General features: G+C 35.8%; 1 protein-coding gene across 4 annotated transcripts in view; it reads left to right on the top strand.

Moving 5' to 3' along the window:
* PXDNL (peroxidasin like) overlaps positions 1-16,875 on the top strand; it is a 522,877-nt gene that overhangs the window by 372,307 nt on the left and 133,695 nt on the right. For all 4 annotated transcript variants that reach the window (XM_072604570.1, XM_072604572.1, XM_072604573.1 and 1 more), the window contains 3 exons: positions 3,716-3,833; positions 13,327-13,496; positions 15,281-15,547. In XM_072604570.1, the coding sequence (XP_072460671.1) occupies positions 3,716-3,833; positions 13,327-13,496; positions 15,281-15,547 (555 nt within the window). The remainder of the gene's footprint in view (positions 1-3,715; positions 3,834-13,326; positions 13,497-15,280; positions 15,548-16,875) is intronic.

The following is a 16,875-nucleotide window of genomic DNA, read 5'->3' as shown; positions in this document are numbered from 1 at the left end:
GCATATCTTGCCAAAGTGAAAAGGCTCGACATTTGGTCCCAGGTATGGTGTGTATACCTGGTATCTGAAGACCGAGCAAGCTAAGGTTAGAGAGGCCAATTTGGTTATGAAATAACACATTTTTTTTGATCATAGCAGCTCTTGAAGACCATCTGCTAAATCACAGAGGGATTATGGATTATGATCTGCGTTGATGGGGGAAATAGTCATCCTGGAGAAGTCACAACTCCTCAAAGTATTGAAGCCTATGGATTTTCCTTCTCAAGACCAAATAATAACTTGAAAAAAAATTAGCAAATTCATTAGTTGTACTTCAACAGAACATTATATTTCTTTTTTTATATTAATTTTATTTTTTTTCAGTGTTCTGCAATTGCTACCATATAACTTAGATTACTTTTCCCCTCTCTCCTCACTCCCTCCCCTCTCTCTCCCCAAGATGGCATACAATTTTATATAGGTTCTATACATACATTCCTGTTAAATACATTTTCACTACAGTCATGTTGTGTAGAAGAATTTAAATGAATGGGAGAAATCATATAACAAACCAAAATATAAAACAAAAGAAAATGATCTGCTACATTCTGTGACTGAATTCCAAAGTTCTTTCTCTGGGTATGGAAGGCATTTTGCCTTAAAAGACCCCTGGGAATTTTTTTAAGTCCTTGCATTTCAGTGAAAGAACATTATATTCCTAAAACTAATTTTTTATGTAGCAGATTACTTTAAATACAAATCACATGTAAAGAAATATCTCTTGACTAATTAGAGAATAAGAATTCAGTTGTTTTTCAGTAGCTAACTTTTTAAAGTTTTAAAAATACTATATTTACCCTAAGTAGAAAAGTGATATATTCCTGTTTTGACAACTTGAATCAAGCCGTTATAAGTACAATTGATTAGTCTTATGATAGAAGTTTAAGGAGGATAGAGATTCATTTCCTGTTATGGATATTTGTTCATTTTTCCCCTTTATCCCCTAACATGATCAAAACTAAGTATGAAAACAGATAAAAAGGAATGCACATTAAAAGAATATTTATTCTCTAAAAACATTTTGAACTTTATGAGAATGTACTGTGTATTTCTTTTAAATGTGGTGAGCTGGAAAAAGTGGTGCTTTAGAGTCAGGGCTCTTGGATTCACATGCTGACTTAACTCCTTTCCTTGGTGTGTCCTTGGACAAGTGATTTAACTTTTCTGTGCCTCAGTTTCTTCATTTGCAAAATGAAGTGATTGGATAAAATGATGTCTAAAGTCCTTTTCCAGCTTCAAATCTATTATCTTATTAGACAATCTATGATTTCTATATACTGATAACATGAGAGATGACACAAATCCATATCAATTCAATTAAAATTCTATGATGATGGTAAATAACTATAATGGCTTATATTTAGGTTTTCTGAGCTACTAAGTGCTTTCACATACGTCATTTCACATGAAATTCTATAAAATATATGTTGTTGTTTAGTTGTTTTCTGTTGTGTCTGACTTTGTGACCCTATTTGAGTTTTAGGGTTTTTTTTTTTGTTTTGTTTTGTTTTTTGTTTTTTCTTTTGCAAAGATACCAGTCCTTCTCCAGCTTATTTTACAGATAGTAAACTTAAGTAAACAGGGTTAAGTGACTTTCCCAAATTACACAGCTAGTAAGGATCTGGGGCCAGATTTGAACTCAGAAGGATGAGTTTTCCTGACTTCAGGTCTGGAACACTATCCACTGTTTCATCTAGTTTCTCAGATGAAATATGGAGTGCCAATGTTATAATCCTCATAGATAAGGTTTGTCCTTTAGTAAAGTAGAAGAACACAAGCTGTAGAGTCAAAGGATCTGAATTCAAATCCTGCTTCTTTTGTTTACTGCCTTTGTCACCTTAAGCAAGTCACTTTATTTCCCCAGTCCTCACTTTTCTCTGTTCTAAAATGAGGTTTTGGGATAGATGGTCCCTGTAGTGCTAGATTCATAATCCTATGCTGTACCCAGACTTGTCATTTCAAAGTATTTCTCTCATATGCCCAGCTCTTTTCACTGACGCTGGCTTTGCTTTGGCTTAGGAGCTCATCACTTACTGCCTGCTGGTTGTTCTCTCTGCCACAAATCTCTATCCATTCTAGCCCATCCACCTCTCAGATGTCAGACTGATCTTTTTTAAAGCAAATATCTGACCAAGTTACCTCCCCCCACCCCTCTCATTCAATAAATTCCAATGGCTCCCCATTGCCTCTAGGATCAAAATTAAATCCTCTCTTTGGCTTTTAAAATCCCCCATAGACTGACTTATACCTACTTTCCTATGCCTTTACACTCCCCCCCCCCCGCCCAAATAGCCCCACATATGTTTTGATCCAATAATAATGGCCTTTTTGTTGTCCCTTTGACATCTCCATATCCCAACTTTTATTATTGTCACTGTCTGTCTGCCATGCCTGAAACTCTTTCCCTCCTCATTCCTCCCTCCTGGTTTTCTTCAAATCTCAGCTAATGTTTTACCTTCTAGAAGAAGTATTTCTCAGTCCTTAATCTTTGTGCCCTTCCTGTAAAATTATTTCCAATTTGCCCTATATATATATATATATATATATATATATATATATATATATATATATATATATATATATGTATATACCTGGTTGTACATTGTTATGTGTTGTGTGCTGTTACCCTGTTAGACTGTGAAGTCTTTGAGAGCAAGGAATGGTTTTTTTGTTGTTTGGGTGATTGGTTTTTTTGCCTTTCTTTATATCTCCAGTGCTTAGCATGATTCCTGACAAATAGTAAGAACCGTATATATCTAATTGACTAACTACTTCTCTCCCTTTTTCTGTAACAAAGTAATCAACTCAAATGATTGTGAAAAATTTTTTAACAGATCTTCCTCTTGATTTCTTGCCAGACGTCAGCTAGTGGCATGGGAGAATCTTCATGACAGGGAGGTTCTAGTAGTAACTTGAATTTTGACACACTGTAAAGAATAAAGAGAAAAATATGGGATTTGCTGTAAAAAGTGAAACACCTGTCTGAACAATGACTTCTTTCAAATTTAATTGAGTAGGATATGAGCCTTTTCAGAAGAATCTTAAACATGTTTTATTACAATTAAATTTAAAATGCTTTCATGCTTCTAGCACTCAAACTTTAGTCTATGGAAAGGGAACATTAGCTTGCATAGGTAAGCATTTTTGTTCATCAAGGTTTAAGGATTGGTCTATGAAACCCCAAGTAAAATGCATAAACTGGGTGGTTAGAAAGCTAATTGTCCTGGAACAGTTCATGTAAAACTGCAAGTTTAATTTAGCCACTTGGTTTGAAAAATTGACCCATAAAATCCAAACCTTCCCATAAATATAGTTGCTTTGAACTTTTAGAAATTAGAGCACTCAGAAAGCTTGACTTAAAATGCCGCACTGCAGATTTTTGCCATGAGGTGAATTGTAAGCAAAAAAATATTTCTAATTACCAAACAGAAAATACAACTGAGATGTCTAAAGGCCTTTAAGTATGCAAAAATGGTGATGAAAGGATTGGGTGATATTTCATGAATTTCTTGCTAGGTGATAAAATCTTATGTAAACTTCTGCTTTCACATAAGCCTAGCTTATCAAAAGAGCTCTGAAATGTTCCTCCACCTCCTTTTAAATAGCCTCTGTAGCATATGGTGAAATATTAATCTTTTAAGATTTCTCCTAAGTCAACTTAATTCTTTTATTACAGAGAGACCTCGAATTACCTTTGAGCCCCAAGATGTGGATGTTACTTCAGGGAACACTGTCTACTTTACTTGCCGGGCAGAAGGAAATCCTAAACCCAAGATTATTTGGCTACATAACAAGTAAATACCTTATAAATATTCTCGTGTGTGTGTGCACAGTAACCTGGTTTCAAATGTCAGTGCCCTGAGAATCTTTAATCTCATCTTTGACCTGGAGAAGAAAAGATAATAGAAAAACATCTGGAGGACTTTTTGACAGGCATGATCTTTAGCTTTGCCTCTATCTCAATGGCCTAAGCTATCCATAGTGTCTTTTAAAACAGTATATATTTTGGGACAATAATGATGAATGTATATGATTAGGGAACTAGTTAAAATACTTTTGTGTCATCCTTAGAAGGAGAAAGGATTGAGCAAAATAATTCATTCTAAATTGAATTGGGTGGAAAAAATACTCCCCTTTCATAGGTTTCAGGTTTAAACAAATTTGAGATTGGTCATATAATGCCTGAAACCAGGTGTATCTTTAATATTCTAATATTGCGTAGGCCATTATTCATATTGCAACACTTATCTCCCTGTAATGAAATATTACAAATTTCTCTGTGTTTGTATAGATGGGGTTAAATTGGCCTGTGTAGGTAATATTCCAGGGTGAACCCACGGAAAGCTCTGGTTTGTACAAGGAAACGTGTCTCAGTGAGGAAAGAACTTGATTTGGCATAATGCAACAAACTCCACTACCCATTCCATGGCAGTGGTAGGGGTGGGGGTGAGGGTCTATCAGGTGAAAAAGATTGACAACTTTTTGCCTTGGATTGCTTCATCTGGCTAGTAATTCTCTCTATCACTAGACTTCCTGGGTTACTCCCTCCCAGCCTGATGTCTTTCTTTTTCTTTGCCTCATTAAAGGGATCATGCCCTGGCTACTTCTTAAATAGGCCTATTCAATGAATGGGCATTCCTTCACCCTAAGTGAGTACCTGCATAGACCTTGGCCTAAAGGAGCCAAGGTCTCCCAGTGCATCTTGGGTCATCCTGATGAATATCTGGTCACTGAATTCAGATGGCTCTGGAGGAGAAGTGAGGCTGGTGACCCTGCACAGCCCACTCCCACTCAAAACAAAGTGAAGTGCAAGTCATGTCATCATTTCTCTGTTGGCATGGTCTTCTTTGGCAATGAAGGATGAACACAAGACTTCCTGGGGGGGAAGGGGAGTGAACTGACATTCTACTGAGAAATAAAACATCTATACAAAAAAAAGCATAGTGTAAGAAAAATTGGGAAAGGGAGGGCAGTGGAGATTAGGTAAGATTTCTCAAATGATGCCTGAGCTGAGTTTTGAAGAATGACTGAGGAGAAAGAAAGATTCTGAGAGGCAGGGTTGAGGCAGAAATGAGTCACAAGTGTGGAGGGTGGACTCTGCATTTGCACAGAGGTGGAGTATAGAGTTTTAGGAATAGATAGAAGGTGGAATATAGAATTTGCAATTGTGAGTCATATGAAATAAGTGTAGAAAGGAAAATAGGAGCCAGATCTTTGACTAGGGGGAGGAGAGGATAGACTTAAATGTCAAGCCAAGGTTTTTTATTTTATTGTATAGACAGTGAAAACTTTTGATCAGGGGGATGATATAATTATGGCTGGACATTAAGAAGATGATTTTGGCAGTTATATGCAAGATAGATTAGAGATGAGAAATATGGGAAGTAGAGAGACCAATTGGTTATTACAGTCGTTCAAACAAGAAGGATAAGAGCCCAAACTAGAATCATGATAATATGAATGCAGAAGAGACAAATTTGAAAAATGTGGTGGGAGTAAAGTCAACAAGAATCGGAAACTGATTGGTATGGAGGCAAAATAAAAGGGAGAGTCAAAGATGATTTCAGGATTACAAGCCTGGGTCACTGGAGTGGCATCTTCAAAGATTTTTTTGGGGGTGTGTAATTCAATGAGTCATTGAATCACACTGGCAGGGAAGGTAATGATGGAAAAATTTTCTCTAAGTGTTGGGAAAGAAGCTCAGCTCATTTTTATCTTTAGTTTCTCTACAAGAGAAAAAGGTCTATATTTGGAAAGATTAGACAATCAATATTACCAGAGAGTTAAAACAGAAGATAAGTGATCAGATAATTCTAAGGGAGCAGCTACCACTTAACAGTTAGTTAGTTATCAGGTCCTAAAGAAGACCTTCCTAGTATGCTAAGAGAATGTCTGATCTGATGTTAATGATATTTGACAAGATGTAGACAAGGGAAATTCTACAGTACTGATTTTCATGAAAGACAATAGTATATCATAGTTTCAATTTCTGACAAAACTTCTGGCAAAAATTTTTATTAAACTTCTGATCTAGGAGCATTTCGACAAGGATGAAGCAATCACAAAAAGCCAGCATGGCTTCATCAAGGACAGGAAAAGTAGACTAAATGAAATTTATTTTTGATGAGGTTACTATATTAGTAGGTAAGATGACTGCTCTAAACATAATATACATGCATTTCAGCAAAGATTTGCCCGAGTCTCTCATGTTATTTATTTGGATAAGATGTAGAGCTGTGGGATTAGTGAGCATACATCTATCTGGATTAGATATGGTCAGAAGATTATATCCAGAGGGTAGTTTTAAAAAGATTGCTTTCAACTTGGAGGAAATAATCTATCCATGGTCACAGATTGTTTATTTGTGTAAGTTGCATAGACGGCCTGGTCATTAAATTTACAGATGACATAAAGTTATAGTAAAGGGCACAATTGGCATGTTTGAGGATAAAATCTTAGCTATTACGATGTTCTAAATCTTACAATATGAAATGTAATAGAGATAAATGTACATTTCTAATAATAAAAATAGTTATAATTTCAGATATTTGTGATCACAGTGTGAGGGAGTTGTTGTTAAATATAAAGAATTAAGTAAACTGAAAGTTCAAAATGAGCAAATAGTGCTGACATGGTTTAAATATATCTCTATATAATATGTCACTATATATGTATATACATATAAACATGTATATATACATACACATATGCATGTATGTACATGCACACACATAAACACTTGTGTGTGTATATATGTGTATATATATATATATATATATATATATATATATATATATACATATATATGTGAGAAATGTCAGGTTTCATTGGTAGGCATAGTATGTAGGACAAGGGAGGTGGTAATTTTATGTCCTCTGATCTGATCAGTTCACTTCTTGAACATTGTTTAATTTTGGATACCATATCTTAAGAACGTTGTCACTCTGGAGTGAATCTAGAAGAGTACAACCAGGATGTTTAGGGTACCAGAATTCATGCTTTATGATGTTTGGTTGAAGGAACTAGGGTATTTAGCTTGGAGATGAGATGTAGAAAATTTAGCGATTGTCTTAACCATCCTTAAATGTTACATGGGAGAGAGAGAGATGACTTCCTCTCCAACTCCAGAGGTCCTAACTAGCACTAGGAGTACTATGGGTATAAGTATTCAACAAAAGCAGAATTCAGTTTGATATTGGGAAAAATGTCCTAAGACTTGGAGATTTTAAAAAGTTAATTAAGCTTCCTCAGGAGATAGTAGGTTTCCCAACAGAGCAGAATTTTACCAATGGCAAATGACTACTAAAAAAGAATTAATTAAATGGATTTATAATTTCCAAAATAATTCCTTGTAGAAATTCTCGTTTTTATGAGGTTTTACACCTATTAGAAGAAATGGAAAGCTCATGATGTTAGATAACTGATAATTAGCCCATATTCCCCAAAATCACTTTTCTGTTTATACCTTTTTGGGGGTAGTGAGGGGAAGACAGTTAGAAATGAAGACAATGGAATGAGTGAACAAAAGATTTAATTGCATCTTTTTTCTTGACTGATGACAAAGGAGGGGTATGCTGGATGTTTTTTTAATATGAAATGCACTCTTATAAAAAATGACATAACTAGAGGAGAGGGGGTGACAAATGACCCAGTTGGCCCAGTAGGCACCAAAATGACTACTTCTGGGGGAACTGTATGAGAAGTACAGTTCAAGCATAAGTTGGACTTGAAAATACCTGATTTATAGGTTCATAAATTTAGACATAGAGTTATGACAATAACAATAGCTAACATTTATGTTAGCACTTTAAATTTTGCTAAGTACTTTATAAATATATGTATATGGAATGTACACACATATATTATTACCAATTATTCTCACAACAGCCATGTAAGATTGGTGCTATTATTTTGTAGATGAAGAAAATGACTGAAACATTTGCTTAAGGTCACACAGCTAGCAATTGTCCAAGGCAGGTCTTCATGACTCCATATCCACCATTTGACCTTTGTAGGTCATCTCATCCAATTTCTTTATTTTGCAGAAAAAGGAACTGAGATCCCTTCTAACACTGTGATTCTGGTGATCTAGTCTACCTCCATGTGAGTCATAGATTCCTTCTATAATATGCTCATTAAGTATTAATCTCACCTCTACAGTAATGCTTTCAGTAAGACACAAGGTAGCCCATTCCAGTTTGAGTCTGCTCTCAGGTTCTTTCCCACATTACAGAGAGATCTTTCCTATAATTTCCACCCATAACTTCCATCTTTCAGGCCAAGCTGAAGATTTCTCATGACAGCACTTTTAACAGTAGAAGACATTGATCATGTGCTCACTAGTTATTCTTTTCTCCAGGCTAAACATCCCAAATTCCTTTAATTGGTGGTTCCTTTTTATTGGTTGTTTGGTTTTGAGATTCCTTTCTCTTCTCCCTCTTCTAGACATGCTCAAGCTTGCCAGCATATCCCTACTAAAATGTGATATTCAGAAAAGGATATCATTCACTATATGTGTTCTGACTGTGTTAGCATAGAGTGAGATTATCTTCTTTCCCATTAGGAAATTTATACTTCTCTCTTAATTCAGGAAAAGATCATGTTAGTATTTTCCACATCCAAGTCACAATTTTAAATAATTTTTGAGCTAACAGTTTACTAAAGCCCAGAGGATTGAAAAAAATAAAGACATCCTTAAAATCTTCCGGTCCTCTACTTGTAAAATTTTTAAAATCTTAGGTTCAGGATGTTCTACTAAACTTCATCTTGTTCCCAATATTTAGATATTTTTATATCTTCACTGTCAGCTAATGATTACGTTGGTTACTTTTTTTTGCTTGTAGGTTTAATCGGTATGTAATTTGTTATTTTCATCAACATCTCTGAAAAAGTGATGACCGGATAATGGCTATGGACAGAGATGGGTGGAATTTCACTAGAAACCTGTCTGGGTGATACTAATTTATTGGTCACCTCTCTTTGGACCTAGGCAATCAAATAATTCTGAATATACTTCATTGTGCCATCATCTGGGAAGCTAGTTAGCTCAGTGGATAGAGAACTGGACCTATAATCAGGAAGACTCCTTATCCTGAGTTTAAATCTGGCTTCATACACTTGCTCACAATGTGGCCCTGGGCAAGTCATTTAACCCTATTTGCCTCAGTTTCCTCAACTGTGAAATGCAGTGCAGAAGGAAATGGTAAACCACTCCAGTATCTTTAGCAAGAAAACACCAAGTAGGATCATGAAGAGTCAGATATGACTGAAAACAACTGGACAATACTCATCATCTAGTTAGTTCTTCTGCCTTGTGTATACATTTATTGAGAGACCTTTTCAAATGTCTTGCTGAAATCCAGGCATATTATATTGCAAATGGACTACTAATCTATAATCACCCAAGAAACAAAATATGGTTAGTTGAGTCTGACTTGTTCTATGTGAAAATGTGTTAGCTTCTAGTGATCAGAAATCACAAGTAGTGGCACAAAGGGCATATCTGTAAAATCTTTACAATTGCTTTTGATGTAATTTTCTCAATTTTAACTCATTTAGAGAAAGTACATACTCTCTTACTCAGACTTTCTCGTTCTTGTTTATTTTATTATGTTTATTTCTCTCTTATCCTGACTTTCAGTTCCAACGTAACTAAGCAAAAAAGTAATTGGATAGCCTCTCTTTCTCTCTGCCATTCACTAATATTTTCCAAACCATCTTAAACAATGAGCCTGTCCCTTCGTTTTTCTCCTTGCCTCCTGATTTTTAGTTGTCATTGACTTTTAAAGAAAACTCTTAAGTGAACTCTAGGGCTTTACCTTTCTGACAGTGTTCTTACATTTTTATCAATTTAGTTTGTATTGATCCTTGGTTAAGTTCTCTAGCTTTTATCTTTGTTACTTTTTTCTTTTAGAATTTGAGGTTTTTAGAAGCAAAATACTCTTTCCCCCCCAAGTCATGCCCTTTCAGGTATTTTTGGATTTCATTTTACCCCTTTCCACAAGGAAGGACTTTTGATTCCCCCTCTTCTCCCAGTCCCACACTCCAAGGTCAACTAAATCTGTCTGTAAAAATTTGAGCTCATTAGAGTACACAGCTTACATTTATATGACATTTTAACATTTACGAAACACTTCATAAGTATTTCATTTGATCCTCACATGTAGTGGGTGAAATTATTACTTCCATTTTACGGATGAGGAAACTGCAGTTGAGAGAGGTTTAATGGCTTTTCCAGAGTTACTCAGTTAGGACATGTCTGAGGCTGAATTTGAACTGTTTTCCAGATTCCTAGTCCTTTGCTCTGTCCAATAGATTTTTGTTCTTAAGAGCCTCCAAGCTCACAGGAAGCTTCTTTTGTGATAAAATCCCATGTTATGGAGTTAGACATATTTTTTCCCTGAATATTCTTTGATGTTTATGATACTTGTTAGATCTGAATAGAGTCTATATTCTTACCTTTCATAAACTCTAAAATCACAGCCTCATTTTTCTCCTACAGTTCCCATTATTTATCATGGTTCTTGCTATTTCCTCCTCCTCATTGAGAACCAGGACTGATGTTCTGCTTCCTGTTTACTCTGCCTTATGCAAGGTGTTATAAACAATAACAGATGTATGTAATTAATTGATTTTTTTCTGATTTTATCAGACAAACTCTTCCAGCAGATTCAATTTAATTCAAATGATAGCTTCAGCACCTTCTCTGTATAGAAAGGACTATATCAGGCACTGGGAGATTGATAAGTTTTGATAAGAAAGAATCTCAACCCTCTTTGTTTATTATAATCTAATAGTAGATAGAGACACACACACCCATAGCCATTATACATATTAAACTGTCTACTCTTGGAGAGTCTCTGAATCCCCAGTGCTTCACACAGTTCCTGGCAAATATGTAGTAAGCGCTTAATGTTTGTTGACTAATAGCACATAAATGCCTTAAAGATAAGCAAAACAAACCGCTATACTGAACAATGAAGGGTGCCAAAATAGTCATGTGAAGGGCAAGACCAGATTTGTGTCTGTGACAGAGGGAGTGGGGATGGAGGTGTATAAAGCTGGGTTAAGACTTGGGATGCTAATAGGACATCTATGAGGAGAGGTCTTATCAGTTAGAGACATGTGGTTCTAGAGCTCAGTGAGATCTGGGCAGTAGATAGAAATTTGGCAATTATTTTTTTAGGAATGTAGACTGCTCTGTAAGTTTGGAAAGGAAGAGCTAGAAGATGCATGAAAGAGGAAATAATTGAAGAAACAATGTTCTGGGGGGAGCCAGCAGAGAGTGGGATTGATAATGATGGTGGTAGATGGATTCTCCTTAGTGAGGTGTAAGAATATCTCTTCCACTGTGTCAGCAAAAATGGAGAAGAGGCTGATGATGCCAAGAAGTTCTGAGAATTGGTATAAGGGAGATGAAGGATTTACTTTGAAGTGACCTCAGTTTTTTCAGTCAAGTATGAGGTTAAGCAGAGCAGTAAGTAGGATGATGTGCCTGGGAATTTTCTTTAGTGAGCAGAACTTTAAAGGGCACAAAGTATTTTTACTTTTTCAGCATTTAGCAGCAATTGAATTGAGCACCTAAGATAAAATAGTAAGCCACCAGATGGTTTACTTTCCCCATATCCTACCATAATAAGCTGCTCCTTGGCCTAATCACACCCTCCCTCTTCCTCCAGAATTATGTCCTCTTGGATATTATTGGATTTCTGTTTACCTCCTTCCACAGAAAAGGGCTCCAGATTCTTTCTGCCTTACAACTCCTTAAGTACCAAGGCCGACTAAATCTGTTTTAAAAAATTTAATTTAAGTTTACCTTTTATTCTTCTCACCTTAAGACACCTTTTTAATTTTTTGCCTCATATTCCAGAACTGCTAGTTCAACTCTAAGCCACATATCCTGTGATATGAGTGGGTCCCAAGGGTACAATGAGTGGTCAGAGAATAGATTTGGAATGGTTGGTGGAAAGTCTATAAAAACAGAATAGAAGCCTTGGCAAACAGCAGGGAAGACTCAGCTGAGGTGAGATGCCATATATTACTTCATTATATCAGTTCCCTTTTGTCATTTGGAATAGTTTCTGTGGCTTTACAATCCATCAGAGGCAAGCAGGCATTCCCAAAGACAACTCTAAAAAGTGAATTCCCTAAGGCTCTATACAGCGTTTATTTTGGAGAATCCCATCTTGGGCACGTAGGGTATTTTGTCCTATTGTGGTTTTCTCCTGTCTGCCCATTGGCCATTTAGATTAGCACCATTTCTCCCCAAAGACTGCACCAGGGGGGTCTAACTCTTCCTCCTTTTACCCGCTCCTATCATTCTTCAAATATCTATATCTGAATGATTAAGAACCCCCATCACAATTCTCCCTTGTCTTCAGACCAGTTTTAAGTATTTGCATCATTACACCCAAGTTATCTGCCTCCTTCTCAACATTCCATCCTACTCAGCAAAAGCCTTTAGATGAATTTGGAATGAGGGAAGGTGAGCTAGTTAAGTGAGGGAAGGCCGTGATGCTGCTTCCTTTTGTAAATAGATGCTACTCTGGAATGCAGAGCTGAAACTGCCTTCCTTTCTAACTTTTGCTGACTTGCAGGATGTATGAAAGCAAAGCAGTTTGTGTCCCTCAGGTAATGAAAAGCTGAAATTAAACCTTGGACTTTCACAATATTCTTCAATAAATAAAAATATTAACCTAGAATTGATAATTGATTAAAATAATAATATACCTAAGAAGTTCCAGGCTTTTTTTGTGTGGATAATTTTAAAAAAAATGTTTTTTTAGTTAATTTATTTGTTTTTAATTTTCAACAATCACTTCCACAAGTTTTCAATTTTCTTCCTCTCCCTCTTTGCCCCTTTCCCGAGACAGCATGCAATCTTATATGGCTTCTACAATTACATTCTTATTAAACACATTTTCAGATTAGGCATGTTGCATAGAAGAATTAAAATGAATGAGAAAAACCAAACGAAAACATAACACAAGAGAAAATAATCTGCTTCATTTTGCCTTCTGATTCCATAGTTCTTTCTCTGGATGTGGAGGGCATTTTGCCTCAAGAGTCCTTTGGGAATATTTTAGGTTCTTGCACTTCTGTGAAGGGTTAAGTCTATCAGAAACAGTTCTGGCACACTGTGGCTGTTACTGTGTATAATGTTCTCCTGGTTTTCCTCATTTCACTAAGCATCAGTTCATATAAATTTTTCTAGGTTTTTCTGAAGTCCGACTGTTCGTCATTTTAAAATTGTTTTTAAATACATTTTGGAATAAAATTTATTTTCAGCCACTCACTGGACATGAAAGATAATGCTCGACTGAATTTACTTGATGATGGAACGCTCATGATCCTGAACACAAGAGAGTCAGACCAAGGAGTATATCAATGTATGGCCAAGAATTCTGCTGGGGAAGTCAAGACACAGAATGCCATCCTCAGATATACCAGTCTTCCAAGTAAAGTTTTGTTTTCTTCTTCTTGCATTTAATATAAATATATCAAGTGATTCTGTTAGTATTTAAAATAGAACTAGGCTATTTATCACTAATTTACAGTATGTGACTACAAAGTACAATTGTTATTAGTCACAATTTTAATATTTATTGCTACATCAAAGAGACTACACAATATTTCTTTTTTTTCCTCTTGACTTTTGTCTTTTTTCATTTTCTTCACTAATTTTAGAGATATTATCTTACAAACTTTGTTTGGAGAGTACTTCTGATTAGACACCTACAAGAAGACTTGTCCTATCTGTCACTTCTTGTTTTATTAGGAGACCTGTAAGTCTGTGAAATTAGCTGTTTGCATTATTGTTGTTTTGTTATTATTTTTAGTTCATCTGTAGAATGTTAAGAACAATTCCTAGGTTTCATCATATTTCATTGTAGCTTTGCAGAAAAGAAGTGTTTCAGTTTGACTGCAAACTATCGTTTTGTTTCTACATAATATATTCTTAATAGTGTTAATTAGAAATGGAAAAAAAAGCTCTCAAATAAAAATCTGCCAGATAGAATTCTTTTTCTGATCTGTCTCAGCTACCATCTTCTCCATGAAGCATTTTTGTGCTTCTCCAAACTGCTAGTCTTATCCCTTTCACATCACCACATACATACATATATATATATATATGTATATATAGTTACTCTGTTTTTATTAACTTTGTATTTATGCTGTACGTATTTTATGTACTTATTATTTCCCCCATTAAAATATTCTTACTCCTTGCATGAAGGGATTATTTCATTCTTTGTATCTTAGATCTCTGATGCCTAGCACAGTACTTAGAAGATAGTAGATACTTAATAAATACTTCTTGATTAATTGAAGGTAATAAAATATTTGGAACTGTGTAAAGTATGTTAATGGCTAGGCTTTGACACAATCCTTACAGATTGTGCCCACATAAAGTAATACTGTAAAACTTGATGGGTCAAAATTTGTCCTTTTATACAGAGTTACTTGACAGGGTTACATGTTGAAATATACTTCAGTTTCTAGTTCAGTAGTTTTTTTTTTCAAAAATTAAGATCACTTTAGGACAAGTATTATTAACTTTTTTGTATCATAGAGTCTTTGAATGTCTAGTTAAACCTATGCACCCTTCCTCAGAATAATATTTTAAATTAATAAAATAAGATAGGATTACAAAAAATCATTCATATATGAGACATCCTGTATTTATCCATTGATTGATAAAGGAGGAAGAAAATAATGTAGGAGCTACATCGAATAAATACATATGTCATATACAATCTGTAGCTCGGGTGATACCATGGCAGTCATTCCCAGTAGTGGAAATTCTTGTTGTAAGATCCATTTCTCCATAGGCTTTATCCAGTTGTAAGATCTTAAAATTCTATAATTACAAAGTTGGAAGAGAGAGGTCATTGAGTCCAATCTTTACCCGAAGCATGGATTTCATCTGTAGTAGGTGGCATTATAAAAATGTAGCTACCATCACCAACATGTTTGAAGTACTTGGAGTTCCTCAGACAGACAAATGTCCTCCAAGGATTTGGGGGATATTCAGCTAAAAGATGATCTTTTTTTAAAAAGTTTTACTTGTTATTTGACAATTGATTATTTTGGTATGCAGGATGTTAATCCTGATCAGCACTAATGACTTTAAATGAGTTTTGAATTTGATCGACTTGAGTGGTTCAAAATTACAGAGCAAGTGCATGACTGTCTTCTTAACTTGGGCTTACTTATCTTCTTTCTCTTTTTTTGCCCACAGCCAAACCAAGTTTTGTAATCCAACCTCAGGACACAGAGGTTCTCATTGGCACCAGTGCAACTTTGGAATGCATGGCCACAGGCCATCCCCAACCTCATATTGTTTGGACCAGGGGCAAAGCAGAGGCTTTGGATGAATCCAGGTACATCATCACTTCTGGAGGATTGTTTATTCAGAATATCACATTGCAGGATCATGGTCAGTTTACCTGTCATGCCAGTAATCAACAAGGATCTATTCAATCAACAGCAGCTATTATTGTGCGAGGTATGTAGAGCGTCTTCACAAAACATGGTCTGGCTGTCACTCTCAATGTAAAAATGTTTAACATGATCTAAAGGTTGAAAGGACAAGTCTCAAACCCCCATGTTTTGCAGATGAAGAAACTCAGGCCTACATGAGGTAAAGTGCCTCCTCCAAAGTCATGTAGTATTACCTGTAAGTAGTAGTAGATTCAAGATTTGAACTCAGGCCATATGACTACAAGTTGAGCATTCTTTCTGCTGTACCACACCTGTTTTGCCTGATTAGAATTGATCCTTTGGATATAGAAAGCAGGAATTAAAGGAAAGGGTGGAAACTGGAGAGGTAGATTTAAGCTCAACGTTAGGGAAAAACTTTTTAATAATTAGTGTTTTCTTGGAAGATAGGGTTGTGTTCATCCTTCATTGCTGAAAAAGAACATGCCATCAGAGAAATGATGACATAATCCAGTGACCTAATATTCATCAAAATGACTGGAGATGACCCAGGGTGTACTGGGGACCTTGGTCCCCTTAGACCAAGGTCTATACAGTACTCACTTAGGGTGAGGTAATGACCATTATTGAACAGGCCGGTTTAAGAAGTAGCCAGGGCATGGTCCTTTTAATGAGGCAACAAAAAAAAAGGCATCAGGCTGGGAGGGAAACAGCAACAGTTACTATTGATAATCACTGTGAGGCCAGGAGGGTTCAGAAGAGCCCTTAGGCAGCCCCATGGTGTCTGAGCTTCAGAGTGCAGTAGGCTCAAGGGGAAGGGAAGGGAAGGAGAAGGGGAAGGAAGATAGGAGGCTCCATATCATTAGAGGTCTTTAGGCATTGACTGGATGGTGAGTTGTTGAGTATGATGTAGAGAGGATTCTTATTTAGGCATTAAGATCCTTATTTGGGCTATACGGTCTCTGGGGGTCACGTCTAACTCTGAGATGTTATGATGATTATTAATATTTTTGTTAATATTGTTATTATTACTGATTGTTATTCAGTGAATCCCAGAATCTAGTTTGAGTGAAAATAGAATTAATTTAACATGAGTAGGGGTGGGAAGAAATAGTTTTATTTTCTGGATGACTTTGTTATAATCAATTTTTTTTTTCAAAAGCAACCTGTATTATATGTAAGAAATCATGATGTAGTGGAGCTTAGGAAGATCTGGGTACAAATTCTGCATCAGATACTTATTAGTTTTTTGTGACCTGAGCAAGTTAATTGGTTTTTCTGAGCCTCAGGCTACTGGTTATAGATAGCTCATGATGTGGGAGGTCTCAATGTAATGAAACCTCAGGTCCTTGGCAGATTGACATAATCCTTATAATAAAGCATTCATCAGTGCTC

This window comes from Notamacropus eugenii, chromosome 4, assembly GCF_028372415.1.
Source record: "Notamacropus eugenii isolate mMacEug1 chromosome 4, mMacEug1.pri_v2, whole genome shotgun sequence".
In the NCBI taxonomy this organism is placed as follows: Eukaryota; Metazoa; Chordata; class Mammalia; order Diprotodontia; family Macropodidae; genus Notamacropus; species Notamacropus eugenii.
The sequence above is the reverse complement of the archived record's forward strand: the minus strand, read 5'-3'. Positions and strand labels throughout refer to the sequence as shown.